At 57.5% G+C, this 26,153-nt stretch overlaps 1 protein-coding gene across 2 annotated transcripts; it reads right to left on the bottom strand.

Moving 5' to 3' along the window:
* Positions 1-3,164: 3,164 nt before the first annotated feature.
* AP5Z1 (adaptor related protein complex 5 subunit zeta 1) lies at positions 3,165-20,146 on the bottom strand. Of its 2 annotated transcripts, XM_050784333.1 has the most exons (17): positions 20,013-20,146; positions 14,758-14,895; positions 14,315-14,501; positions 12,429-12,573; positions 12,093-12,202; positions 11,441-11,609; positions 10,777-10,920; positions 10,388-10,425; positions 10,156-10,318; positions 9,390-9,568; positions 8,038-8,180; positions 7,534-7,674; positions 6,849-6,960; positions 5,274-5,371; positions 4,311-4,443; positions 4,016-4,230; positions 3,165-3,786 (listed from the first exon to the last, which is right to left on the bottom strand). In XM_050784333.1, the coding sequence occupies exons 1-17, from the start codon at positions 20,051-20,053 to the stop codon at positions 3,516-3,518; spliced, it is 2,427 nt and encodes an 808-aa protein (XP_050640290.1). In that variant the 5' UTR covers positions 20,054-20,146; the 3' UTR covers positions 3,165-3,515. The 2 variants fall into 2 exon arrangements, with proteins under 2 accessions (XP_050640290.1, XP_050640291.1); XM_050784334.1 differs by lacking the exons at positions 12,429-12,573; positions 20,013-20,146 and having other exon boundaries at positions 14,758-14,855.
* Between the last annotated feature and the right edge of the window lie 6,007 nt (positions 20,147-26,153).

Raw genomic sequence — 26,153 nt, 5'->3', positions numbered from 1 at the left:
ATTCTCCTGCCTCAGCCTCCTGACTGGGATTACAGGCACCCGCCACCACGCCCAGCTAATTTTTGTATTTTTAGTAGAGACCAGGTTTCACCAGGTTGGCCAGGCTAGTCTCAAAACTCCTGACCTCAGGTGATCTGCCCGCCTTGGCCTCCCAAAGTGCTGGGATGACAGGCGTCAGCCACCGCGCCCGGCCTGTTTTTGTGTTTTAAAGGCATTTTATTTTGACATAATTATAGATCCAAAGGAAGCTGCAAAAATAGCAGAGTCCCGTGTACCTCCACCAACTTCTGCCACTGCTGCACGGCAGCAAAACCTGAAAACTGACATTGACTTGTTACTATTAATATACCAGTTATGCTTGGTGCATATTCAGTTGTCACCACTTTTTAAATTAAAATGAAATTCACATACAGTTAACTATTTAAAGTTATAATTCAGTGGCAAGTAGCACGTTCACAGTGTTATGCAACCATCACCACTGTCTAGTTTTAAAACATTGTTGTCACTTCCCAAGGGGAAAACATGCCTCCCCATTCCCTTCTGCCCCTAGGCCCTGGCAACCACGAACCCACTTTCTGCCTCTGTGGCTACACCTCTTGTGGATACTTCATGTGTTATCAGAAAAGGGTCCTGATCCAGACCCCAAGAGAAGGTTCTCGAACCTCGAGCAAGGAAAAATTCAGGGCAAGTCCATAAAGTGAAAGCAAGTTTATTAAGAAAGTAAAGAAACAAAACAACCGGGTGCAGTGGCTCATGCCTATAATCCCAGCACTTTGGGAGACCGAGGCGGGAGGTCAGGAATTTGAGACCAGCCTGGCCAACATGGTGAAACCCCGTCTCTACTAAAAATACAAAAATTAGCCGGGCATGGTGGCACGCGCCTGTAATCCCAACTACTTGGGAGGCTGAGGCAGGAGAATCACTTGAACCCGGGAGGCAGAGGGTGCAGTGAGCTGAGATCGTGCCATTGCACTCCAGTCTGGGCGACAGAGCAAGATTCTGTCTCAAAACAAAAAAGAAAAAGAACAATGGCCACTCCATAGGCAGAGCAGCAGCATGAGCTGCTAGACTGAGTATACTTATAGTTATTTCTTGATTATATGCTGAACAAGGGGTGAATTATTCATGAGTTTTCTAGGAAAGGGATGACGATTTCCCAGAACTGAGGGTCCTTCACCTTTTTAGACTACATAGGATAACTTCCTGACGTTGCCATGGCATTTAGAAACTGTCAGTGCACTGGTGGGAGTGTCTTTTAGCATGCTAATGCATGATAATTAGCGGCTAATGAGCAGCGAGGATGACTGGAGATCACCGTGGTTGCAGCTTCTCTATAGCATCCTGTTTTATCAGGAGCGTCTTCGGGACCTGTATCTTGAACCTGTACCTTGCGCTGACCTCCTGTCCCATCCCCTAAGAACGCCTATCCTCCTGGGAATGCAGCTCCGCAGGTCTCAGCCTGGTTTTACCCAACCCCTATTCAAGATGGAGTTGCTCTGGTTCCCACGCCTCTGACATGAGTCATGCAGTATGTGGCCTTGGGTCTGGATTCTTTCACTTAGCATATAATGTTTCTAAGCTTCATCATCTTTTCTGCAAATCTGAGACTATTCTAAAATTTCAAAGTTTATTTTTAAAAATTGAGAGCTGGTAAGCTTTGCCCCTTTCCCAGTTGCCTCCTGGAGGCCACCTGGAGGCCGCTCCTCCCTAGGCTGGGGTCGTGCCCTCGGAGTCCTGTGGCCATGAGCTCCTTCTTGTCACTCAGATGAGTGGGACGGCCCCGCAAACCACACTCCCCGTCCTAAGCCCGGCGCAGTTGCATGGGCTGCGGACTCAGCACCAGCTGGCCTGGGCGGTGGCCCCAAGAATGCCTGGCAGCTGGGAGCCAGGACAGCCCCGACGCCTTCCGGTCAGGGAAGCCCCGCCCCAGGGCAGGAGGGGAGCTGGGGACTCAGTGGGAGACTCATTCCGAGGCTAGGCTAGGGGCAGCCCCGCGCTCTCTGAGTTTCAGGATGGGCCCAGCAGCTCCCCCAGACACCCTGCTGCAGACTGGGTCGTGCACCGCGCGGGGAAGCGATCCTGAGACCCGCGCACGTGCATGCACGTGTGCACGCACGCCCTGGTGTGCACAGTTCTACACGTGCACTGCTGTGTTTCCACGTGGAAACACAAACACAGCGCTGCCGAAGGAAGCGCCTGCCAGCGCCAGCCTTTCCTGCGACCCCAGCTCAGCGACCCTGGGCTGTCCTGGGGCCAGCCTGCTCCGCCGTGGGGGACACCACTCGCCCTGGAGCTCGGAACGCGACCCCAGGCCCAGGCTGCGGGGCGGGCGAGCGCCTCCTGGGCTGGAACCTGGCGGTGAGGACCCCGCGGGTTCGGCCCGGGCGTCTGGGGAGGTCCTGTGCCCGCACGGTGTCCCCTGCTCCGCCCCTTGCGCGTCACTCGCCCCCTCCCCCCGTAGTCCTGAGGCTAGGCGAGGGGCAGGACCCCGCAGCCGCCTTCAGTGCGTGGTTTCTTAGCCGCGGAGCGATGGGGGACCCGGGGCGGGGCCGAGGCTGGAGGGAGGCGGGCGGGGCCAGAGCAAAAGCGGGGACCGAGGGCGGAGCCAGAACCGGGAGTCTGGGGGCGGGGCGCGAGGCTCGCGGGGCGGCGGCCCCCCCTGGCGGCTGAGCCCGTCCCAGGCACCGGGCGGAACGTGGGACGCAGCTGTGCCTCCTTGGCCCGGCGGGTAAGAGCACAAGGCCCAGGAAGGTGGCGGGGCCGGGGCCGCACAACCAGGCACCTCCCCTTCGCGCGAATCCAGTGCTCTGAGCTCCACTCAGGTGGCTCCCTGGGACTTTCCCTCAGAATGGCCAGAGGCTGCAGCCTGCACAGGCGACAGCGCCTGCAGCCCTCCCCGGCCCCTTTCCTTCATCTTCAAGCTATTCAAGGGCATCAAAAAGGGCACTGACCAAGCGCACCACTCAGCGCAGTGACCACCCCTGGGAACTCCCGTCACTGCCTTCTGGGATGTGCACAAATGACCTGGTTTCTGCAGCAGCAGCGGCGCACTCGGCTGAGCCCCCAGGACTGGCAGCAGCTGCAGGGCCTCCAATCCCTGGCCCTCTCCCCAGGGTGCAAGGCAGGTAAGGGAACTGACTGCGCACTCTTCACACAGACGCTTATTAAAGGAGATTTATTTTTACTGCAGCTCTTTCTGCCCCTAAACTGTCCAAAAACAAAGACTAGGAAACAGCCCAAGCAGCCTCCACCCAGCCCGGCCACAGGGCCTCAGCTGCCAATCAGAGCCTCAGCCGCCAATCAGAGCCTCAGCCGCCAATCAGAGCCGCTCCATGGCTCCAGTTCAGCTCAGCTCAGCGTTGCCCGGGAGAAAAAGGCTCGGAGACAAAGCCCAGAGGGTGAGCAGGGGCCAGCCCCACGGGTCTGAGGGTGCCAAGCGCACCCTGGGCCTTGCCTCCTCTCCCAGAACTCCCTCGCCCTCTTCATCTGCATCGGCGTCCCTGGCCGCTGTCCCTTCATCCCGGCAGGAGGCCGGCCTCCCTCTCCACCAGCCGGCTGACCGTGCGCAGGGCCAGGGGCAGCGCCGTGTTGACATCGCGGTGGTATCGGGGGCTGCACACCTCCGTGCTGGGTGTGAGCACGAACTGGGCCACACTGGGCATCTTCAGCAGGGTCAGCAGCTCCGTGGCCCGGGTGCAGATGGCTTCCGCACCCTCCTCGCCGTGCATGGAGCCGGTGGCTGCACTCTGAGTCAGGGTCCTCATCTTTGACAGCAACAGAGAGGCCCTGGGGAAGAGGGTCCCTACTGTCAGCTGCAGATGTTCCCCTCCCAGGGACAGGGGTCTGTGTGGAGGGACCAGGCCCTGAAGCGCCCAACAATGGCTTTCGCTCAGCAGGGCCCACTCAGGACCTGCGCTGCTGCCACCATTTCAAGACACCTGGACGGGAAGACCTCAGAAGCCACATCTCTTCCCCAGAAAAGCCCGAAGACTTCTCTCCCTCCCCGACCGGGCACCTGGGGATCAGGTCTTGGCTCCGGGAGGCCAGCTTCGTCAGGGTGGTCATCAGTGCGGTGACCACCTTGGGGGGACACCTGGGCAGGGCAGCAGAGGGGCGGCACTGGGTGACCTCGAACAGCAGGGCCTCCAGGGCTTCAAAGAACTTGTTGATCTGCTCCACAGTGCACCTCCGATCGTAGGCCACGGATAGGTACTCGCCGACGGCCCACACCTAGGCCCGGGGACAGAGGTCAGCCCCCACCCAGGCCTCCTGGGTCAGGAGCGGCCAGGGGAGGCCAGCGCCCGCCTTACCACACTGGTGACGAGGCTCGCCCTGCTGCAGAGGCCGTTCACGCTGCCCAGGAACTCCAGCAGGTCTCTTGCCAGCTCCACCACCAGGGAGGGCTTCAACGTACACAGGGCCAGGAACTGGGAGCTCAGCACACTGCAAAGAGAGCCGGGTCCATGCCTGCTCCATGCCTGCTCTGTGCAGACTCTGACCCCATCCCCACGCAGACTCCATGCAGCCCTCTCACCCGGTCCCCACGCCTGCTCCACACAGACCTCTGACCCCATCCCCACCCCAGCCACCCCTTTCAGGCCAAGGGCCTGGAGGGACCCGAGAAGCGTGTGAGTGGCAGGTGCAGGCTGCACCCTCAGATAGGGGGACGCAGATGACTGCCAGCCCTAGAGGAACTGTTCTCCTCACTGGGGAGAAGGCTGGCACTGGCGCTGGCCTCAGGCCCGGGCTCAGAGTAGAACCAGGATGGGCCTGCGTGCATCAGGCCTTTGGACAGAAGGACCCCAGGGGACAGGGTATGGAAGAGGGACTTGAGCCAACCCTGAAGATGACAGGCTCGGCAGAGGGAGGGACAGGGGAATGTTCTTCAGAGGCAGAGAGGAAGCACCGGGGCTGGACATGGGGCTGTGGGTGGGGGTGGCAGGGTCTGAGGCTGCTGAGGGCCCACCTAGGAATGGAGCTGAAGCCACTGAAGGGTAAGGGGAACGGGAAGGGAAAGGGGAAGGGAAGGGGAGGGGAAAGAGAAGGGGAAGGAGAGGGGAAGGGGAGGGGAAGGGGAAGGGGAAAGGGGAGGGGGAAAGGGGAAGGGGAGGGGAAAGGGGAAGGGGAGGGGGAAAGGGGGAAGGGGAGGGGAGGGGGGGAGGGGAAAGGGGAAGGGGAAGGGGAGGGGAAGGGGAGGGGAAAGGGGAAGGGGAGGGGAAGGGGTCCAGGAGGCACCTGCCCAGGGATGGGGAGGTGGCGCGGGAGGGACCCACCTATGTACACGGGCCGCATACCCCGGGGCCGGATAGAGTGAGTCGCTCCTGCCCAGGAGCAGCAGCGCCAGCTGGTTGATCAGGGCCCCGTCAGCCACCTGGGGATAAGGAGTGGGAGATAGGCTCAGCCCCACCCCCACTGCAAGCCCTAGGGTGGGGGATGAAGCCATGGTGAGGGTTGGGGGGCAGCTGAGGGACTGGAGACTCCTCGTCCACTGCCTTCCCAAACACCCAGGGACACAGAGACTCAGCTGGCAGCATCCGGGCACAGGGAGGGAATCCCCGGGCAGATCTGCGTGCCCCCCGCAGAGGCGTTGCTTCTGTTCCGCGGCTCCTCTGCTCTGCAAGGCTGGGGACACGTCTTGCTCGGCCAAGGGTGCGCCCAGGCGACACCCAGCCCTGTGCCCAGCGCCCTGCCGGCCTGCCCACCTCCCAGGCTCTCCTGCACTGGCGTCCGGCTTGTAGAGCTCCCCGAGGTGGGAAGCAGCAACGGTTGGGGAGGGCGGGGTACCAGCCTGTGGGAGCCTTTATTTTGGACTCAGATGCAGATGTTGAATTATCAGGGGCAGCAGGGGGACAAACTGCTCCGGCCCCCGCTGTGCCACCAGCGCCCAGGCCACTCACTCGCCCTGTCCTGGGGATGGGAGACAGGGCCTGCTGGGACAGGGGACGGGGCCTTCCGGGATGAAGGGGATGGGATCGGGGGCTGGGCCTGCTGGGATGAAGGGGATGGATGGGGGCCGGGGCCTGCCGGGATGAAGGGGATGGGATGGGGGACGGGGGATGGGGCCTGTGGGGATGAAGAGGATGGGACGGGGGATGGGGCCTGTGGGGATGAAGGGGATGGGATGGGGACCAGGGCCTGCCGGGATGAAGGGGATGGAACGGGGGATAGGGGCCTGCCGGGATGAAGGGGGGATGGATGGGGGCCGGGGCCTGCCGGGATGAAGGGAATGGGACGGGGGGGGACGGGGCCTGCCGGGATGAAGGGGATGGGACGGGGGGGGGGGCCTGCCGGGATGAAGGGGATGGGACAGGGGACGGGGCCTCTGGGGATGAAGGGGATGGGACGGGGGATGGGGCCTCTGGGGATGAAGGGGGGGACGGGGGACGGGGCCTGCCGGGATGAAGGAGATGGGACAGTGGATGGGGCCTGCCGGGATGAAGGGGAGGGGACGGGGGACGGGGGACGGGGCCTGTGGGGATGAAGGGGATGGGACAGGGGACGGGGCCTGCCTGGATGAAGGGGATGGGACGGGGGGCGGGGGATGGGGCCTGTGGGGATGAAGGGGATGGGACAGGGGACGGGGCCTGCCGGGATGAAGGGGATGGGACGGGGGACGGGGGGACGGGGCCTGTGGGGATGAAGGGGATGGGACGGGGGCCGGGGCCTGCTGGGACTGTGGCCCGTGCAGCCATGTCCCTGTGCCTCCCTGACCCTCAGAGTGGCTGTGGATGGCAGGTGTGGTGGGATGAGCCTTCTGCAGAGCTCAGGAGGACCCCACGGTGCTGGCTCTGGCCTGCCCCTCGGTTGTGAGGCCCATGGGAATGGGGGGCCCCAGATGGCGAGCTCACCTGGGTCACCGCTGAGAAGAACGCCTGCAGCAGCGTGGGCACGGCCTCGGCACACTGGGCCACACGGGCGCAGCCGGCCATGGGCTGCAGCAGCTGGTAGAGCGGCACCAACCTGAGAACACAGGCGTAGCCGTAAGAGCCGCCCGCTCCCCTACCTGGTGACCACAGGCAAGGGCCAGGCGCCAGGGCCACGTTGCCACTGCTCCCTCTTGCACAGCTGAGCCCACTCCCATCCTCGCTCGTCGCCTCTCAGGACCTCCTGCTCCCCTGGGTTTGGGGAGAACCCTGGTGTCAGCACACCCGGGACAGTAGAGCCATCGGGGCAAAGGCTGATGTGCGCCGAGGGCAAGAGGCCTGTGGGCTGGTCCCAGGCCTCCTGCTTTCTGGGCTCAGGCTCAGTTTCTCCATCTGCAAAATGGAGCACCCACAGGGCCGACCCGCAGGCTTGTAAGGGTTGATGTGGGCAGCAGAGAGCTGAGAGCAGGCCCCGCACCCGGCAGACCTGTGTTGCACAAGCAAGGCCTCTGCAGTGGCGATGACAGTTGCTCCCCAGGTCAGGGACGCAGCCTTGTCTGGGCACAAAGCACCCTGGCCTCAGCCCAGGGCCCAGCAGCGAGCCCCACCCCAATGGCTGTAGCCTGGCTCTCTGAGCCCCTGGTGGTCCCCTGGCCCAAGGGCCCCCTACCTCTCGGTGGCGCCGCTGGCCTTGGGGCGCAGCAGGTATTGGAAAAGGCCCTGGAACTTCGGGTCCCGGAAGGCTTCCAGACAGCTGGGGGCCCTGAGAGAGGTGTCCCAGAGTGGCCTCTCGGATGGAGCCGGCGATGACCTGCGTGGACAGATGCCCAAGGCCAGGCTAGAATGCGGCCCCTGCCCTCCAGGGCACCCCCATCAAGGAGACACATGGCAGGTGTCCCTAACATCAGAGCGCCTCGGGTGCTGGGAAGGGCTTGGGGACACGGGAGGCTTCAGGCCTGTGTGTGAAGACAGGTGAGGAACTCCAGGGCGCAGGGGCTGCCAAGGGTGACAGACACGCCCTGTCCTGGAGGTGGCTTTGCAGGGGAGGACTGGTCAGGTGTTGGTGAGGAGGGAGGAGGGTCCCCGGTGTAGGGTCAGGAGCAGTGAGGAGGGGGCCCCGTGTGTGGAACCAGCTGTCTGGAGAGGCAGCACTGGCGGAGGGTGAGGGGCCCACCTGAGCTGCAGGTCCAGCACCGCCGTCAAGCAGGGCAGGTCCAGCAGCGCGTGCAGCATCTCCAGGGCCGTGCCGGCGTCCACCAGGGCCGGGAGGAGCGCCACAAACTCGGAGGTGAGGGGTGGGCTGTTCCAGGCCAGGAACTGCGGGCACAGCGCAGGGGTTTGGACAGGGCTCGGAGCTGTGGAGCGGGCGGCAGAGGGAGCAGCTGGCCAGGGCCCCACTGCTGTCCCAGACCTGCAGTCCCCAGGAGGGCTTCTACATTTGCCTCCTCCTGCTTTTGATTTTTTGAGACAGGGTCTTGCTCTGTCGCCCAGGCTGGAGTGCAGTGGTGCAATCATAGCTCACTGCAGCCTCAACCTCCAGGCTCAAGTGATCCTCCCACCTCAGCCTCCTGAGCAGCTGGGACTACAGGCACACACCACCATGTGTGGCTGTTTATTTTTTGTAGAGAAGAGGTCTCCCTGTGTTGCCCAGGCTGGTCTTGAACTCCTGGCCTCAAGATCCTCCTGCCTTGGCCTCCCAAGGTGCTGGGATCACAGGCGTGAGCCACCGCCCCCGGCCTGTATCTACTTTCGTACCAACAGGTCAATCATTTCCCACTGTCCTGGTTTTTCTCTAGAAAAAGGATTCCCCACCTGGGCTGAAAAGACCTTACAGCGAGGTGAGGCTGCAAAAGACATTTCAAAAGCAAATGGCACCAGGCTGGGTGTGGTGGCTCATGCCTGTAATCCTAGCACTTTGGGAGGCCAAGGCGGGAGGATCATCTGAGGTCAGGAGTTCGAGACCAGCCTGGCCAACATGGCAAAACCCCATCTCTACTAAAATACCAAAAAGTAGCTGGACATGTTGGTGGATGCCTGTAATCTCAACTACTCGGGAGACTGAGGCAGGAGAATTGCTTGAACCCAGGAGGCTGGGGTTGCAGTGAGCTGAGATTGAGCCACTGCACTCCAGCCTGGGTGACAGGAGCAAGACCCCATCTCAAAAAAAAAAGAAAAAAAAAAAGGCAAATGGCACCCAAGGGCCCAAGGGCCCAAAGCACCAGGCAGGGCTCCTGGGGGAGGGATCCAACTAGCCAGCAGCCCTGCCCCAGTGCTGTGAGAACAAACTCACCATCTTGTGGCACTACCCCCCTCCCCAAAACAACCACAAGGGAGTTCTTGGACGGCACCATTGTTCACATGATGCTGCACCCCGGACCCCCACCTCACCCTGCACCCTGCATTCCAGGCCTGGGACTCACAGGGCTCTATGCTCAGCCAGGACTCACCCTGAACCCCGCTGGAAAGAGGGGAGGAGTCCCAGGCACTTGCGCCCCTACCCTGGCACCCAGGGACGCCCAAATGTACCTTGAAGAGGTTGGGGAAGCTCAATCTGAGGGTGCCGAGGTGCCCGCCGAACAGGTGGAGGTTGTCCCTGCAGAACTGGACGAACTCAAAGGCCAGCATGGGGCTGTGGAACTGCTCCAACGGGATCCTGGTGAACAGGTGCTGGTAGACGGCTTCCGAGTCCACTGCAGCTGCCTCCCCTGCAAGACCAGGGCCCGTCAGGGTGCACGTCTGCTGGACGCACGCTTGACCTCATTCTGGCCGTGCTTCTCTATGGCTGGTTAGGGCCCCTGAGTCTTGGGCCTGCTCTCCAGGACACCAAGGGCTCCGAGGCATCCTACACCGGGACGCTTGGGAAGCGGCACTCAGTCTCCCTCACCCAGGAACACGGTCAGCTCATGAGTCACACAAACTATGGCACATTCTTTGGAAGGTGCTGGTTCCTAGACTTTCGGGTTTCCCAGGCTAGGGACTCAGCAAAGAGAGTTTCTGTTTATTTCCCTATTTTAAAAGTTTAAAAATTACCAACATCTAGCACAGTGATCCATAAAAAATAAATATGAGCTGGGCACGGTGGCTCATGCCCGTAATCCCAGCACTTTGGGAGGCCAAGGCAGGAGGATCGCTTGAGGCCAGGAGTTCCAGACCAGCCTGGGCAACATAGCAAGACCCCTGTCTCTATTCAATCACAAAAAAAAAAAAAAAAAAAGGGAAGAAGAAATTCCATCCTAAAACTAAAGGCAGGAGCAGAGCCCCGAGAGTCAGCGCCACCCCGCCCCGGGCTCACCGTGGCTCAGGAAGAAGCGGGCGAGGGGCAGCAGCACCCGCACAGAGGCCGGGTCCCCGCGCACCCGCCCGTGCAGGGCCTTCAGGCAGGAGAGGCTTCGGTACAGGAAGGACGGGTCCTGCCGGCACAGCACATCCAGCACCAGCACAGCCTCCACCAGGCACTGTGGGACACACGCCACATCAGAAGGGCCGAGTCACCACCTCCCATCCCCCCATCCCCAGCCACTTACAGCTTTCTGCAGGTCGGAGTCCCCCTTCCTCAGGGCCCCTGGAAGGAGGGGAAGAAGTCAGCCGGCTCTGTCTCAGCCTGGGAGCAGCCCAGTGAGGGGCAGCTTGTGTCCTGGAAGCTCCAGGCAGGACCAGGAGCAGAGCAGTGGGACAGGCCCCCAGGAGGACTTGAGTGGGACTGAGGCTGAGGGGCCCAGGCGGGACAGGGCCGGGCTGGGGGCTGGGGTGGAGCCCGAAGAACACTCAGGGCTGACCCCAGAAGCAAAAACAGGCCTGCTCCAAACCGGCCACCCAGGATCCCGCTCTGTGGAGCAGCAGCTCAGGGAAGATGTGCAGCCTCAGGTCGCCTTGCAGAGTAGGTGGAGGCCAGTGCCCTGGGCCGGGGACTCACGTCGGTTACTCTGCTCAATGAGGCGCTGGCAGTACTCGAAGGCCACCTCCCGAAGCCGCTCCCGGGGCGGCAGCAGGCGGCCGGCGGAGGAGGAGGTGGCGGAGATCACCGACAGCGTGGAGCCCTCCTGCTCTGACCTGTCATCTGCGGGAGGAGGGAACCTCAGCAGGCCGATGTGTGGCTCCCGGGCTGGGACATGCCCGCTGCCCTGCTTGGAAGAGCAGGGGGAGAGCACAGGCCACAGCCCCTCCCAGGGGACGTGAGGCGTCACTGTCTTGGGACGTCCACCCACCCAGCAGCTTCCCCATCACAGCCGCCCTTCAGGGTAGCTGAGGCTTCTTCCCCAACAAGTCCACAGAGCAGCTGGGAGGAGCTCACCGGCGTCACCCCAGCAACCTTAAGGGAGCCGGCCTTAAACGGCGGCTCTGACTTCTGCACATCGCGTGAGGGTCATGAGGTGTCCAGAGGATCCCCAGTGCTGACCCTGGGCCCCAACGATGCTGGCCTGGGAGTGTTCTCCGGTTAGCTCCAGGTCAGCAGGCTGCACTGCCCAGTCCTGACCTCTGCTGTGTCCTGGGCACACCTGTGTCCCTCCCACCTCCGCCTGTGTCCCCGTCGCGCCTGCCTCCCACCGCTGTCTGACGTCGGCCCACCCCCAGCACACCTGTGTCCAGGGTGCCCAGGCCCTCGGGGCCACTGTGCAGCAGCCATGCCCGCAGCATGGAGAAGGCCTGCACGTTCAGCCACTGGTCCTCCGTGAAGCGGTGGCCGGTGGAGAGCACCGTGAAGAAGTCTGTGGCCACCGCCCCGTCCATCTCGGTGATGGGGCCCGGCTGCGGGAAGGACAGGTGGGAGTGGGTGGAGGGGCCGAGGCTGGGAAAAATGCCAGCCTTTAGTACGAGCTCCTCAGGAGGTGGAGGGGAAGCTGCCTGCATGTGAGCCCAGGCAGCGGCCCGCCCTGTGTGATGTAAAAACACCGTCCCCACTTGACCCCAGGCAGACGCACATCGCACATCCTCTCCGCCGGCCTGGGGAGTGAACCCACGCGCAGACTCCCGGAGCCATGCGGGTCAGTGGCTGCGGCCCCGCCTGACCCAAGCGCCTCCTGCAGCAGAGGCAGGCTTGTCCTGGACCCTATGGAATGACAGCAGGCGCTGACGGGGACCTGTTAGGCAGGGCTGGCCAGAGCGGGCACAGGCGCCGACGGGGACCTGTTAGGCAGGGCTGGCCACAGTGGGCACAGGAGCTCCCGGGAAGGGGTTGTCTGTGACTCTGTTCCCCACGGTTCCGGAACAGTCCCGGCCTCACGCGCTCACCTGCCGGGCCCTGGGTGTGGAGAAGAAGCTGCTGGAGTGCGGGAGCCCTTGCTGGAGGCTAGCGTAGCGCAGCCAGTCGACCAGCCGCTTGCTGAGCAGGGTGGCCTGGTCTGCAGTGGGTAGAGTGGCATGGGGAGGTGAGGTTAAATCCTATGGATGCCCGGGCCATTGGGATGCTGGCCGATTTTTCTCAGAAAACAGAATCCTACAACGTCCCAGGTCATTGGGCCTCCCCATGCCCCCAACTCGCTCCCCACTCCCAACCCACCACGGGCCCTCAAGGAAAGACCCGGGAAGGCAGACCCCGAAGAGCCTCTTGGGAGGGGCCCCACGTACCCTCCTGGAGGGTGCCCGGGCTGAGGACCACGACCTTGGCCATGATGGGGAGGAGGTATCTGAGGCTGGGCCCCTCAGGCTGCCGGCTCTCCAGTGCTCGCAGCACGCCCTGGCCCACAGCACTGACCTCCTCATTTCTATCACCCTTCAAATCAGACAGGGCAAGCGCTGGGGTACTGGCCTGTGCCGGAGACCAGCTCCCCCAATTTCGGAAGTCTGTGTGACACTCCTGAGAAGCATCGGTCCCCGATACCCCGGTCCAGCAGGTGGCAGGGAGGATGTCACGCCCAGGCCCACCCAGGGCCGCAAGGTGCCTGCTCCACCTCCAGCCTCTTTCTCTGGGAGCTGCATCGCTGAGGCTGGAGGGGGCCTGGGTAGGGGCATGGCTGATTCAATGCTAAAAACACAATGGTGGCCACCATGGGCCTGGTCACAGCCACAGGACACCCCGTCCTGCGGGGCCTCCAGTGTAGAGTCCCAGTCTTTAAACCGCCTGCCTCACTCCACACACCCAGATGCTGAAACATCTGAGCAGCACCAGAGACAGCCAGCACAGGGGCAGGGCCAGCAGGGGAGGGAGGAGGGCGCCTGGTGGCTGGGAGGCCATGTGCCTGGCGGGGGATGCACCGCTGGTGCCTGGCAGCAGTTTTGCAAGATCATCTTCCACTAAAAAAAAGTGAGAGTTGCATGAGGAAAAGGGCTGGTGAAATGAACAAGAGCCGGAGTCATCTTGTCCCAAAGGCGAAGAGCCACCACAGCATTACCGGGGTCATCTCGGAGGCCTGGAGGTGGCCTGCAGGGGCTCTGTGAGGTGAGGGGGCTGGGCACCAACCAGGACGCCCTGGGTACGCTGGGGCCCACAAGCTCTCGCCCACACAGAACTAAAGCAACCGCAGGCTGCACCCCAGCACGGGAGGCGGCTCATGACGCTGCAGGCTGGGAACGGAGGGAAAACCCCGGCTCCACCGCAACCTTCCAGCAGACTCTGCACCGCTGGCAACCCATGCCCACAGACAGCCTGTGAACCCCTGGATCCCCACGCCGAGCATCCAGGCCTGCTCACCACACAGAGGGAGGGAGGACATGGACTTGGCAAAAACTCCCGGCCGAGGAGGGAGGGCTGCTACCCAGAAGTTCGAGACCAGCCTGGGCAACACAGTGAGACCATGAGACCCTACAAAAAATACAAACATTAGTGGGTGTGGTGATGCATGCCTGTAATCCCAGCCACTCAGGAGGCTGAGGCGGGAGAATTGCTTGAGCCAGGGAGGTCGAGGCTGCAGTGAGCTTTGATCACGCCATGGCACTCTAGAATGGGCAGCAGAGGGAGACCCTGTTTCTAAAAAACAAAACAAAACTCCAAAAAGAAGGTCTGGAGGCCCAGCCTCCCCTGACTCACTCTCTCAAGGCTGTGTCTGAGAAACCGAACTCCACCACCTCTACTGAGCTCCGCTTACACCAACAAATCCTGTGGTCTGAAAACTCCTGGAATGGGGCCCGGGGAGCTGAAGCCTGCTGCTCTATCAGCATCACCAGTGCCACCCTTACACGTGTCTAGGAATGTCACCAGAGCAGCCCAGGCTCTGTACCCTCACGGAGTCTTCAAGAGAGCACCGGATGGCTGCTTCCCACGGAACAGGGGAGACAGGAAGCAGGGGCGCCGGAGCCGGCAGGTGTCTGCTTCTTCTAGACGCATGTCGGTGCTGAGTGCCTGGCACACTTGAGGCTGGAGCATGCCCTGTTGACTGGAATGGGTACGCAAGCCCAGCAGGCCCACGTAGCATGTTGGTGCCCGTGAGGGGACATAGGCCGGCCTGCTGGCTGCACCCGAGGCCCCGGGACCCCTGGGGCAGGACAGCCAACTGGGGTGGTGACTGCTGCACTACCTGGGCCAAGAGCACGGAGGCCACCAGGTTCAGCTGCCGGCTGTTCTGGGTGTGGTCCCAGACCAGGCTGAGGCTGTCGGAGGGGGACATCTCTCGCAGGATGGCGGCGCAAAGCACCTGGAGCTGCTCGGGACACGTGGCCAGGCCAAGAGTGGCCTGCAGCAGGTCTACACATGTCTTCTCCAGCCTGGAAGGTGAGATGCCCGTGGGGGGCAGCGACACGTCACACCCGTGGCAGGAGCACCCCGCACCCCAGAGCACCTGGCCAGGCACCCCTGGGCCGGTGGACAGAGCATTTTACGTGAGGACGGACCTTCAGCGCTGGTTTAAGTGGGCAAATGACTCAACCCCCCAAGGATCATCTGCAGCGACCTGCTGGGCGCGGGCCAGGTTCTCCTGGGGCCGCTGCGTGAGGAGCCGACCTGAGCCGTGGCCGCACTCACCTTCGGTTGTACTTCGTGGCTGAGATGATGAGGAAGAGCCTCTGCAGGGAGTCAAGGGTGTCCGGCCCCAAGTCCTCCGCCTGCAGCAGTTTACTGATCCGGGAACAGAACTTCTTCAGCTCCTCGTCCTGGATCTCCCTAAACAAAGCAGAGGACTTCAGGACCCAGAAGCACTCACTGCTCAGAACCAAAAAAAGGATAACTCCTGGAGCAGGGAAAATCCCTCTTCAGAAAAGAGAAGCCGAGTGTGTGGGAGGAACACGGCTGCACCGCTCACGGCTGTCCAGATAAATTCGCTGATTCCCCGAGCTGGTTCCTCTCACCCCGGGATTTCGCGAGCCGTCGCTGCAGCGCACTATGACGAATCTCACTCACGGAGGCCCACGCACTTAGATTTTGCTATTCCAGGGGCAGAAGGACTAAAACCGATTCTTTTTAGGGGCCTCATGCAAGAGTAGGAAATTTACTCCAGAATAAGGTGCTTTACAAAAGAAGTCTTCAATAAGCCTTCCGCTTATGGGAACAAGAATATATATATATTTTTTTCTTTCCCCGAGATGGAGTCTGGCTCTGTCACCCAGGCTGGAGTATAGTGCCACGATCTCGGCTCACTGCAACCTCTGCCTCTGGGGTTCAAGCGATTCTCCTGCCTCAGCCTCCCGAGTAGCTGGGATTACAGGTGCCCACCACCACGCCTGGCTAATTTTTTTTTTTTTTTTCAGATGGAGTCTCGCTCTGTTGCCCAGGCTGGAGTGCAGTGGCGTGATCTCGGCTCACTGCAAGCTCCGCCTCCTGGGTTCACGCCATTCTCCTGCCTCAGCCTCCAGAGTAGCTGGGACTACAAGTGCTGGCCACAACGCCCGGCTAATTTTTTGCATTTTTAGAAAAGACAGAGTTTCACCATGTTAGCCAGAATGGTCTGGATCTCGACCTCGTGATCCGCCCGCCTCGGCCTTCCAAAGTGCTGGGATTACAGGCGTGAGCCACCACACCCGGCCTATGCCCAGCTAATTTTTGCATTTTTAGTAGAGACAGGGTTTCACCATGTTGGCCAGGCTGGTCGCAAACTCTTGACCTCATGATCCGCCCACCTCGGCCTCCCAAAGTGCTGGGATTACAGGCGTGAGCCACTGCACTTGGCCTGAGAATAAAATCTTATATATTAAAGAATAAATGTTATGATATATTATAAGGTAAGCCCATTATAATTTTTTACTCGAATAACTAATTGGCTTAATTTAAAAATCTCTCTAGTAAGCCACAGGTAAGATACTGAATACAGTCCCAAATGAAAGCCTGTTTTTAGGTTTCTATCCCAGTCTAAAAGAAAGAACCGATAATGTGCAAAGGGGCTGCCGTGCCAGGGGACTCTGGGGACTCCCTGAGAAGGGCCCCCTCCGTGGCTGTGCCCTCCCCAGGCCACCTATAATCCCAGCACTTTGGGAAGCTGAGGTGGGAGGCTCACTTGGGCCCAGAAGTCTGAGACCATCCATGGCAAAACAGTGATACCCCATCTCTACAAAAGAATAAAAAAAATTCGGCCAGACACGGTGGCTCACACCTGTAACTCCAGCACTTTGGGAGGACGAGGCGGGCGGATCACCTGAGGTCAGGAGTTTGAGACCAGTCTGGGCAACATGGAGAAATCCTGTTTCTACTAAAAACACAAAAAAACAGCCAGGTGTGGTGGCGGGCACCTGTAATCCCAGCTACTCGGGAGGCGGAGGCAGAAGAATCGCTTGAACCCGGGAGGTTGTAGTGAGCTGAGATCACGCCATTGCACCCCAGCTTGGGCAACAAGAGCGAAACTCTGTCTCAAAAACAAACAAAAAAAAGGAATAAAAAAAATTCACTGGGCATGGTGTAGTCCCAGCTACTTGAAAGGCTGAGGTGGGAGAACTGCTTGAGCTAGAAGATTAGGCTGCAGTGAGCTGAGATTGCGCCACTGCACTCCAGCCTGGGTGGCAGAGTAAGACTCTATCTCTATAAATATATATGTATATATATGTACACATACATATGCATACATATGTACGTATACATATATATATGTATATACACACACACACACACACACACAAAATGGAGAATCTTTCCCAGAAAGGTGGAACCCCTCACCCCGATTTAATTCCCCTCAGCATATTCTCCAAATCCCAAGCTTCTCTCTAAAAGCCAACCCACCCAAACCCTTCAATCACTCCCCACTGCTTTCAAATCCAAACTCCTACAGACCCTAAGGCTGCCTACAAGACCCTGGCCCCGCCTTCCTTCTCCAGCCTCCACGTCCTGTTTTTCTTGCTTCTCCCCCTTCACACGGACCCTCTGCCTGAAACACGCCCCACTAGCTCCCGAGCTTCCAGTCTGCAGCTCTTCCTCCTGGAAACCCCTGACCTGATGGGTACCCCTCCATGCCCCCATCCTTCACTCGCTTCCCGCTTTCTCCATTTATCCTTCACCTTACAGAGCCATCTTCGATCACTTTTTCTACGCTTGCTTTCCGTATCTCTGACACATTTACAGAGAAACTCAAGTTCACTCCAAATCTTTTTGGCTTTCCTTGGAGACAGGTTCTCCCTCTGTCACCCGAGCTGGAGTGCAGTGGCACGATCATAGCTCACTGCAGCCTCAACCTCCTTGGCTCAAGTGATTCTCCTGTCTCAGCCTCCTGAGTAGCTGTGACTACAGGTGCATGCCATCACACCTGGCTAAGTTTTTAAAAATTCTGTTTTGTAGAGACAGGTCTCACTATGTTGTCCAGGCTGGTCTCAAAGTCCTGGCCTCAAGCGATCCTCCTAACTCGGCCTCCCAAAGTGTTCGGATTACAGGTGTGGGCCAGTCACTATGCCTGGTCTGCTCCAAACCTTAACCCTCAAACTATAGTCATTTATTTTAAAATATCACCAGAAATCACAGGCTTAAGTATATTGTGAAAACTGGTAAGCCCTGATAGATTACTAGCCTTCTTGAAACCCTAACAGAGGGCAACTGCAGAACTCATGTATGTTACGTAGGAAAATTCAACCACACTCTATCCTCAAAAACGCCTACCTACCGAGCCAGGGAGGCAGAGGAACAGGTATTTAAATAGTGGTGGCTCGACCGGGTGTGGTGGCTCATGCCTGTAATCCCAGCACTTTGAGAGGCCAAGTTCAGGAATTTGAGACCAGCCTGGACAACGTGGCAAAACCCCATCTCTAGTGAAGTTACAAAAACTCAGCCAGGAGTGGTGGCGGGTACCTGTAATCCCAGCTACTTGGGAGGCTGAGGCAGGAGAATTGCTTGAACCCGGGAGGTGGAGGTTGCAGTGAGCTGAGATTGCGCCACTGAACTCCAGCCTATGCCACAGAGGGAGACTGTCTCAAAATAAATAAATAAAAATAAATATCTAGTGAGGGAGTGAGGGCTATTCATTTTGTCTTTCATGTCACAAGTTTATGACCTGGAGCAGAATGTGACTGGGAATGAAGTTCTCAGTGAGTGTTTTTCCTTGTCTCTTGGCAAGGACCTTGGGATGAACATGTTGCATGCTGAGATGCGAGTATTTTTCATTTTCATACAGTCCCTACATTCACATGAATGGCATATCTGTCCAGGATTGAAGGGAAGGTTGCCTATGTTGAGCTGTTGGGAGATGGTGCTGCATATTCACCAGTCCCCTTCCTAATGAGTGGAATTTTAAGGGTTATTTGGATCAGAGATTTTTGTCCTGTCTTCAAGACCTCACTCACTCTCAACCACCCGAATCTTTCCCACCAATTGGTCTAGCTCTGAAGCCAGGTTTGCTTGTTTGTTTTAACATAGAGTCTTGCTCTATCACCCACACTGGAGTGCAGTGGCACTATCTTGGCTCACTGCAGCCTCCGCCTCCTGGGTTCATGCAATTCTCCTGCCTCAGCCTCACCAAGTTTATTTACGTTTACCAAGGCGCTGTAGTTCTGACTGTATTTTTTTTTTTTTTTTTTAATTGAGACGGAGTTTCCCTCTGTTCCCTAGGCTGGAGTGCAGTGGAAGGATCTCAGCTCACTGTAACCTCCGCCTCCCGGGTTCAAGCAATTCTCCTGCCTCAGCCTACCGAGTAGCTGGGATTACAGGCGCCCACCTCCACGCCCAGCTAATTTTGTATTTTTACTAGAGACGTGATTTCCTCATGCTAGGCAGGCTGGTCTCGAACTCCTCACCTCAGGTGATCCGCCCGCCTCGGCCTCCCAAAGCGCTGGGATTACATGCGTGAGCCACCGCGCCCGGTCAGCATTTTCTTCTTTTAAACATGCAGTATGAAGTCTTTGACTGTTTGGTGGACCGTGAGTCTTTTCAGTCCTCGCCTACACTGTTTTCCCCCATGACTGGCTAGCTGGTGAGGAAGGGGCTACCCACTCGTTAGTGGGAGCCCAGAGACAGCCTGGAACCAGCCTGGAAGCAGCCTGGTGGGTGATTTCTCAGCCTAGCAAATACATCCGTGCCAAGAGCGATCTTTCTTTTTTTTTTTTTTTTTTTTTTGAGACGAAGTCTTGCTCTGTCGCCCGGGCTGGAGTGCAGTGGCCGGATCTCAGCTCACTGCAAGCTCCGCCTCCCAGGTTTACGCCATTCTCCTGCCTCAGCCTCCCGAATAGCTGGGACTACAGGCGCCCACCACCTCGCCCAGCTAGCTTTTTGTATTTTTTAGTAGAGACGGGGTTTCACCGTGTTAGCCAGGATGGTCTCGATCTCCTGACCTCGTGATCCGCCCGTCTCGGCCTCCCAAAGTGCTGGGATTACAGGCTTGAGCCACCGCGCCCGGCCAAGAGCGATCTTTCTAAGTCACAAAACCCTCCCACGGTTCCCCAAAGCCCTCAGATGGCCTCCAGCTGCCAGCCTGGCACACAGCCTTACTCCTAAGCAGCCCTCCGAGCTGTCTGTGACTTTGTGTTCTTGACTGTGAGGCAACGAAAGCTCCTGGACGCTCGATTTCCTGCCAGACGCGGAGTTCTCACCGCCAAGCCTTTGACTAAACTGTCGACCGGGTTCCACCCTACTTGGTTTCGCTCACCAAGACTCTGCTCAGGTGTCACCTCCTCCGGAGACCCACCATGACCCTCCCCGACCTCCTCACCCCACGCCTGGCCGCCGTGTTGCCTCCGATCCCCAAGTCTCGAGGGCGGGTCCAGTCGGGTTCCTGCAAGGCGGGCGACCGGGCCCCCCTGCCCTGTGAGACCCGCCCCCCTGTGCCCCTAGGGAGAGGTGCGGGAAGGAGGACCGGGGCCGCAGCTGCCCCGCACCTGGCCTGGTGGAGCAAACTCTCCGCTCCTGCCGAGAACATCGCGCCGCTGCCGCTGCCGCTGCCGCTGCCGCCGCCGCCGCCGCCGCCACCGCCACCACCACCGCCGCCACCACCGCCACCACCGCCACCACCGCCACCACCGCCACCAGGCGCGCACGAACCGCAGAAACTCCACGAGCTGCAGCGCAGCAGCACCGCAGGCCGCTCAACTTCCGGGACCGCATCACGTGAGCGCAGCGGCCTTACGTGGCTGCGTCACGTGCCGCATCACATGGACAGGAGGGACAGGTTGCCGACCAATGGGCTTTGACGTGGAGCCCCTGGGGCGGGGCGTAGGTGCCCTGGCTGGGGGTCCGGGTCGGCGCCTGGGAGCTGCGGAGTTCCGCGACCCTGGAACCTCGGTACTCTGCAGCGCCGGCGCCCTTCGACCCCGGAAACCATTCCGGCGGATATTGGGCGCCTGGGGCCTTGGGAGAGGGTATCGCTGGCCCTGAAGTGTCACTGCCCCAGTTCTGGTTTCTCTTTCGTAAACAGCTCTGTGGTGCGGGAGTCCCCATGCTAAGTACGACCTGAAAATCTGACACAAACTCCGCCACTTCTGGGCTGAGCCCAGCAGCGAACGGCAGTTTGCAAGGAATAGCCGCGGCTCTGGGCAGTTTTGGGGATTTTTTGAGCTATTTATTGAGCACCCATCCCGCCGCTCTTCCTGCTGCTTAAAACAAAACAAAACAAAACAAAAAATCCCTTATTCAGTCCCCACGATATTCATGGGATCTCGCGAACTTTATTTTACAGATGAGGCCACAGGCTCAGAGAGGGGAAGTTTCTGTTCATTCTAACAGACGTGTTGGATGCCCAGGATGTGCCGGGCCCTGGCGATGTTTGCCACCCTGCAGACGGCAGGGGGACACAGGGCAACACGCCAGCGTCATGATAAACGCTGTCACAGCCTGACCTGGGCGGGGGTCCAACCGGAGGAGGAAGGCTTCGGGGACTGTGGCCTAAGATGAGCCCAGAGGGTGTCCAGACCAAGGGGTGGGGAGGGGCGGGCCTAGGACAGTGATCGGCTCCCTGTGGCTTAAATGCACCCCAGGGGGGAACTGACCTCTGGCCACAGGGGAGAGAATGGATTGGGAAGCTCCGGAGGGAGAAAGGAGGCTGGTGCAGTTGTGGTCCAGGGAAGGGAGGTTGCCCCGAAAGTAGGCAGATTCAGTAACCATTTAGAGGTAGGATTTGTAAGACCTGTGATTGAGGAATTTGCAGGAAGGAGGAAGAAAATGGAAAAAATCAAGGATAACTTCATGTTTGTGGGGTGTCTGTCTGGGGCAGAAAAGGAGGAGGAAATTTGTGCCAAGTCAGTCATTCAGTGGACAAGCGATGATTGAGTCCTATCTGTGCTAGGTACTGCTGAAGGTTCTGGGGAATAGGGTAGGGGGTGGGAATCAGTGTTCCGTAGATAGGGTGCGTCAAGGTTAGACCTTGAAGGGATAAGCCCCGAGAAGACACCTGGATGGAAGGAAGGAGGAGGGAGGGAGGGCTTCCTACAGGAGCTCCACCTATGACTTTGAGATGCCTTAGGGCGCCCAGTGATGTCTGAGAGCACCTGGTGCAGAGGATGAAGAGATGGGAGTTGGTGGATGGTGAGCAGTGAATGGGAGTCGGTGGAGTGCGGCGGGTGCCCCTGGAGCTGCAGGTTGAAGATTGGCAAAGGAAAACTGGTGGCAGGTAGTCTATGGAAAGCCTACTGCCAGTGTTTAACGTTTACTAGGGTAAAATGTCCACACCAAAGCGCACAAACCTTAAATGAACTCGATTTTTTACATTTCTAGAAACCAGTGGTAAATTGGCAAATGTCTTAAGCCTCGGCTCCATGGGCGGTGGTGGGGAGTCGGGGGGGGATTTGTGTTTCATAATTTCTGTGGTGTAAATACTCTTGCCATGGCTTGAATTCAAGATCTAGACCATTTCCAGCTCCCCAGAGGTCCCCCTGTGGCCCCCTCCCAGTCAACGCACACTCCCCTCCCCCAGAAGTAACTGCTAGTCTCTTCTCACCAGAGATTAGTTTTGCCTCTTTTTATACTTCATGCAAATGGAATCATACCGTACTTAGCTTTTCTTGTTCATCCATGAATATTTGGTTGGTTTCCAGATTTTGACAATAATGAATAGAGCTGCAGTGCATAATTGTATGTCTTCTGGGGTTCTGAGAGATGCACCCCTCTTTGTTGTGTAGATACCCAGGTTCATAGGGCAGCTAAGTTTAACTGAGATTCTAACTATGTGCCGGGAATCTCAATCTCTGTCTCTCTCTCTCTCTCCACACAGACACAACCCAGGCAATTTTACCAGGGGTAATATTTGACTTGTTTCTTACAAAATATTTACATTAGTGTCCAATGTCATTTTAAGGTCTCACTAGTGAAAAATGGTTGTCCTAATCAAAAGCAAAAAAGGCCAGATATGGTGGCTCATGCCTGTAATCCAAACACTGGGAGGTCGAGGCAGGAGGATCGCTTGAGCCCAGTTCAAGACCAGCCTGGGCAACATAGCAAGACCCTGTCTCTAAACAAGCAAGCAAACAAACAAACACAACTACAACACCTTAAAAACGATGCAATTAATAATTAGCCAGCGCAGCTCCCTGGAGGAAGGTTACGCCTCTCACTCATGCCTGCTGTTGGGCTGATAGGTTTTTTTTTTTTTTTTTTGAGACTGAGTCTAGCTCTGTCCCCCACGCTGGAGTGCAGTGGCGTGATCTCAGCTCACTGCAACCTCCACCTCCTGGGTTCAAGCGATTCTCCTGCCTCAGCCTCCCGGGTAACTGGGATTACAGGTGCACGCCACCATGCCTGGTTAATTTTTTGTATTTTTTTTTAGTAGAGACGGGGTTTTACCATGTTGTCCAGGCTGGTCTTGAACTGCTGACTTCAAATGATCCACTTGCCTTGGCCTCCCAAAGTGCTGGGATTACAGGTGTGAGCCAACGCGCCCAGCCTGGGCTGACATCCTAAACTAGAACTAATCTGTTAAAGTTGTATTAGATTCTTACAATGGAAATGGAGTAACTGGAAGGAAGACAGAGAAGCAGTCAAACTTTAGCTGCAACTGCGGGCAACTGTACAATCGCAAAAATGCAAGTTATTCAGCTGAGTGAGTCACACGCAAACACTACAGAACCTTGACAGAAGATAGACGTGTGACAAGCACGCACCGCTGTTAAGTCTCCCGTCGGAAGTCGTCACACAGACACACCCAAGGGTCTCATAAGTCTGGGGGAACTCTCAGAAGAGACAGAGGCTGATTGTATCGCAGCTGAGCTTCAGGGCGCCAGGCCTGTGGGGTGGGGGTGCCTGTGCGGCACATGAAGACGTGCAGCGCATTGCAGGCTGAAGTCCCACAGCTGGTGAGGACACAGTAGGAACTTGAAACTAGGTCTGTGTAGTTCCAAAGTCAATGCCATCGCCACGCCCCGGGCCCCACACCTACAATAAGCAAGGCCTGGGATAACTTCTTCCCATATACATTTCTACCCATCTTGTACACGGGTAGAAATTCTCATCTAGCCAAGGGCCAGCAGGAGGGACCCACAGTTGCCCAGGAGCCACTGGGGCAGTGACAAGTACCTGCAAGTGCCCCCCAGCCAGGCTTTGGGCATGTGCCAGGAGCAGGGGGTTGGCTCAGCTGGTTTCTGCCTTTGCCATGTCTGAGGGGAGACACACGTTGTCTTCACATTCCTGGAGCTGCAAACCTCCTCGCTGAGAACACTCTCGGTGGGTGGTCACCGAGTCCAGGAGCCACAGGCACCTGCAGAAGCATCTCCTGTGTGAGCCAGGAACAGGATACCAAGGACCTATGGGCAACTTCCCTTAGCAGCAGCTGCCCTTCAGCCTCCGGAGCAGGGAACCAGGTGCCCATGTGTCCAGGGCGTCCGGAGCCCGTGTGTCCCAGGGGCCAGGAGCCTGTGTGTCCAGGCCGTCTGTCCGTCCACCGCCTTCAGCAGCCACCTGTGTACAAGGACCATGCCGGAGCCTCAGGATCATTTCTTTAATATAGAATTTTATTTCTGGTTATAGAAACAAATGCTAAGAGGAGAAACAAAACTTCCCCATCCACATACAACAATTTAATAGATAAAAGAACAGTTAAAATAAATGAAAAACAAAAAGTAGAAATTTTAAACTTTGTTATAGCTTTAAAACATTAACGTCTGATACAATTAGAAATCACATTCAGATCTCAAACTCTTAAAAAAAAGTATGGCTCCTTATTAAAAAAATACTGTATCCCATTTGAAATGAAAACACAGGCCGCCTGCTGTTGACATGGGTGGGGCTGTTCCTTCCTCTGGTGTCATGCGTGCCCCCTCCCGGTGCTGGGGTGCAGCCACACCCCCACCGGGGCGCCCACCTTCACTCCTCCAGGGCGGGACACGCAAGGTGACACGACCGGAACTTCACATCCAATGCTCTAGAACTGACATTTCCACTTTATAGGATACCACTGCTTTTTAAAGCACTGATTATCAAACATGTTGTGAAAAATACTTTAGACAGGCAGCCACTGTAAGAAAAAAAAAAAAAAGATAACACACTCACATACACACACACACACACACACCGAACAACACCCGCCCCTCCCAAATTATTTTTACAGGAGAATAATTGTTCAGATTAAAACAACAACAAAAACTCAGTATTGGCTTTAACCCCTCCCGCACGTGTGCTGAGCTGCCAGCCTTTGTCATCTGCAGGGCACGTGCAGCTCAAGTGTCTGGACTCAGTGACATCTCAGGACAGACTCTGGAAAACAGGTGTAGTCTCTCCTCCTGCCCCCACTTCTCCTGAAACCGAAATCAAGCCACATACATGAAGGTATTCTAGGTATCCAAAAAGCCTTTCTTGAAAGAAAGGAGAGAAGGACCAAACTTAAAATATTTGATTTGATTTTTATTTTTGAGACAGAGTCTCCCTCTGTTGCCCAGGCTGGAGTGCAGTGGCGTGATCTCCGCTCACTGCAACCTCCATCTCCCAGGTTCAAGCGATTCTCGTGCCTCAGCCTCCCTGGTAGCTGGGATTATAGGCACCCACCCCCACGTCTGGCTAATTTTTTTGTATTTTCAGTAGAGACAGGATTTCACCATGTTGGCCAGGCTGGTCTCAAACTCCTCAGGTGATCCGCCCGCCTCGGCCTCCCAAAGTGCTGGGATTACAGGCTTGAGCCACCGCACCTGGCCAAATATTTGATTTTAAATCCCCATTGTTATTGATTAAAAGAAAAAAAATCTGGACCAGTTAACCTGGAGATTTAGAGGCCACAGACACAATTTAACATCCAGGCCTATGAACTTCATGCAGGAAAAAAAAAAAAAAAAAAAAAAAAAACATCTAATTCAGAGTCACAGACCTCATTTCAGCTTGGCCAATACATCTGGAAACTTAGGGGTCGGTTCTAGAAGCTGCTTTTAACTGTAGACTCGGAGGGGCAGGTCCTGTCGCCGAAGGGAGGAGAACGATTCTTGGCTGTCAGCCCGGATTGAAGCCGCTTCGCTTCCCCTGGCCCCAGCCTCCCTGCACTCTTTTCGCTGTGTCTGACACAGGGCAAATCACCAACGACTCAAATGAGCAAACGATTCCAGAAAAAAGAATCTGAGATAAAGAATAACCAACTAGGAGTCTTCCCATTGTAGTCTCACTCTTGGAAAAAAAAAAAAAAAAAACTGGGTAAGGAGCAAAAAAAGTGACAGAGGCCAGGCGCGGCGGCTGACGCCTGTAATCCCAGCACTTTGGGAGGTTGAGGTGGATCACCTGAGGTCAGGAGTTCAAGACCAGCCTGGCCAACATGGTGAAATTCCCACCTCTATTAGAAATACAAAAATTAGCCAGGCGTGGTGGCAGGTGCTTGTAATCCCAGCTACTTGGGAGGCTGAGGCAGGAGAATCGCTTGAACCTGGGAGGCGGAGGTTGCAGTGAGCCGAGATAAGGCCACTGCACTCTAGCCTGGGTGATAGAGTGAGACTCCATCTCAAAAAAAAAAAGGTGACAGAGTGACTTGGAGACCTCTTCAGTCACCTCTGGCAGCCTCTGGTTGACTGAAATCTGGAGGATGGAACCTAAGATGAAGCTGGGTCACTGGGGCCTGG

The sequence above is a fragment of the Macaca thibetana genome, chromosome 3, assembly GCF_024542745.1.
Source record: "Macaca thibetana thibetana isolate TM-01 chromosome 3, ASM2454274v1, whole genome shotgun sequence".
NCBI lineage: Eukaryota > Metazoa > Chordata > Mammalia > Primates > Cercopithecidae > Macaca > Macaca thibetana.
Note: the sequence above shows the minus strand (reverse complement) of the source record. Positions and strands in the feature narration are given on the sequence as shown.

What these genes read in the sequence shown, in the direction of transcription:
- AP5Z1 (XM_050784333.1), bottom strand. Translation starts at nt 20,053, where the DNA reads ATGTTCTCGGCAGGAGCGGAGAGTTTGCTCCACCAGGCCAG. An exon ending in GCCACGAAGTACAACCGAAG is followed by an intron (nt 14,502 to 14,757) that starts GTGAGTGCGGCC and finishes CTCACCTTCCAG; the next exon opens with GCTGGAGAAGACATGTGTAG. An exon ending in ACTCCGACCTGCAGAAAGCT is followed by an intron (nt 10,319 to 10,387) that starts GTAAGTGGCTGG and finishes TGTGTCCCACAG; the next exon opens with TGCCTGGTGGAGGCTGTGCT.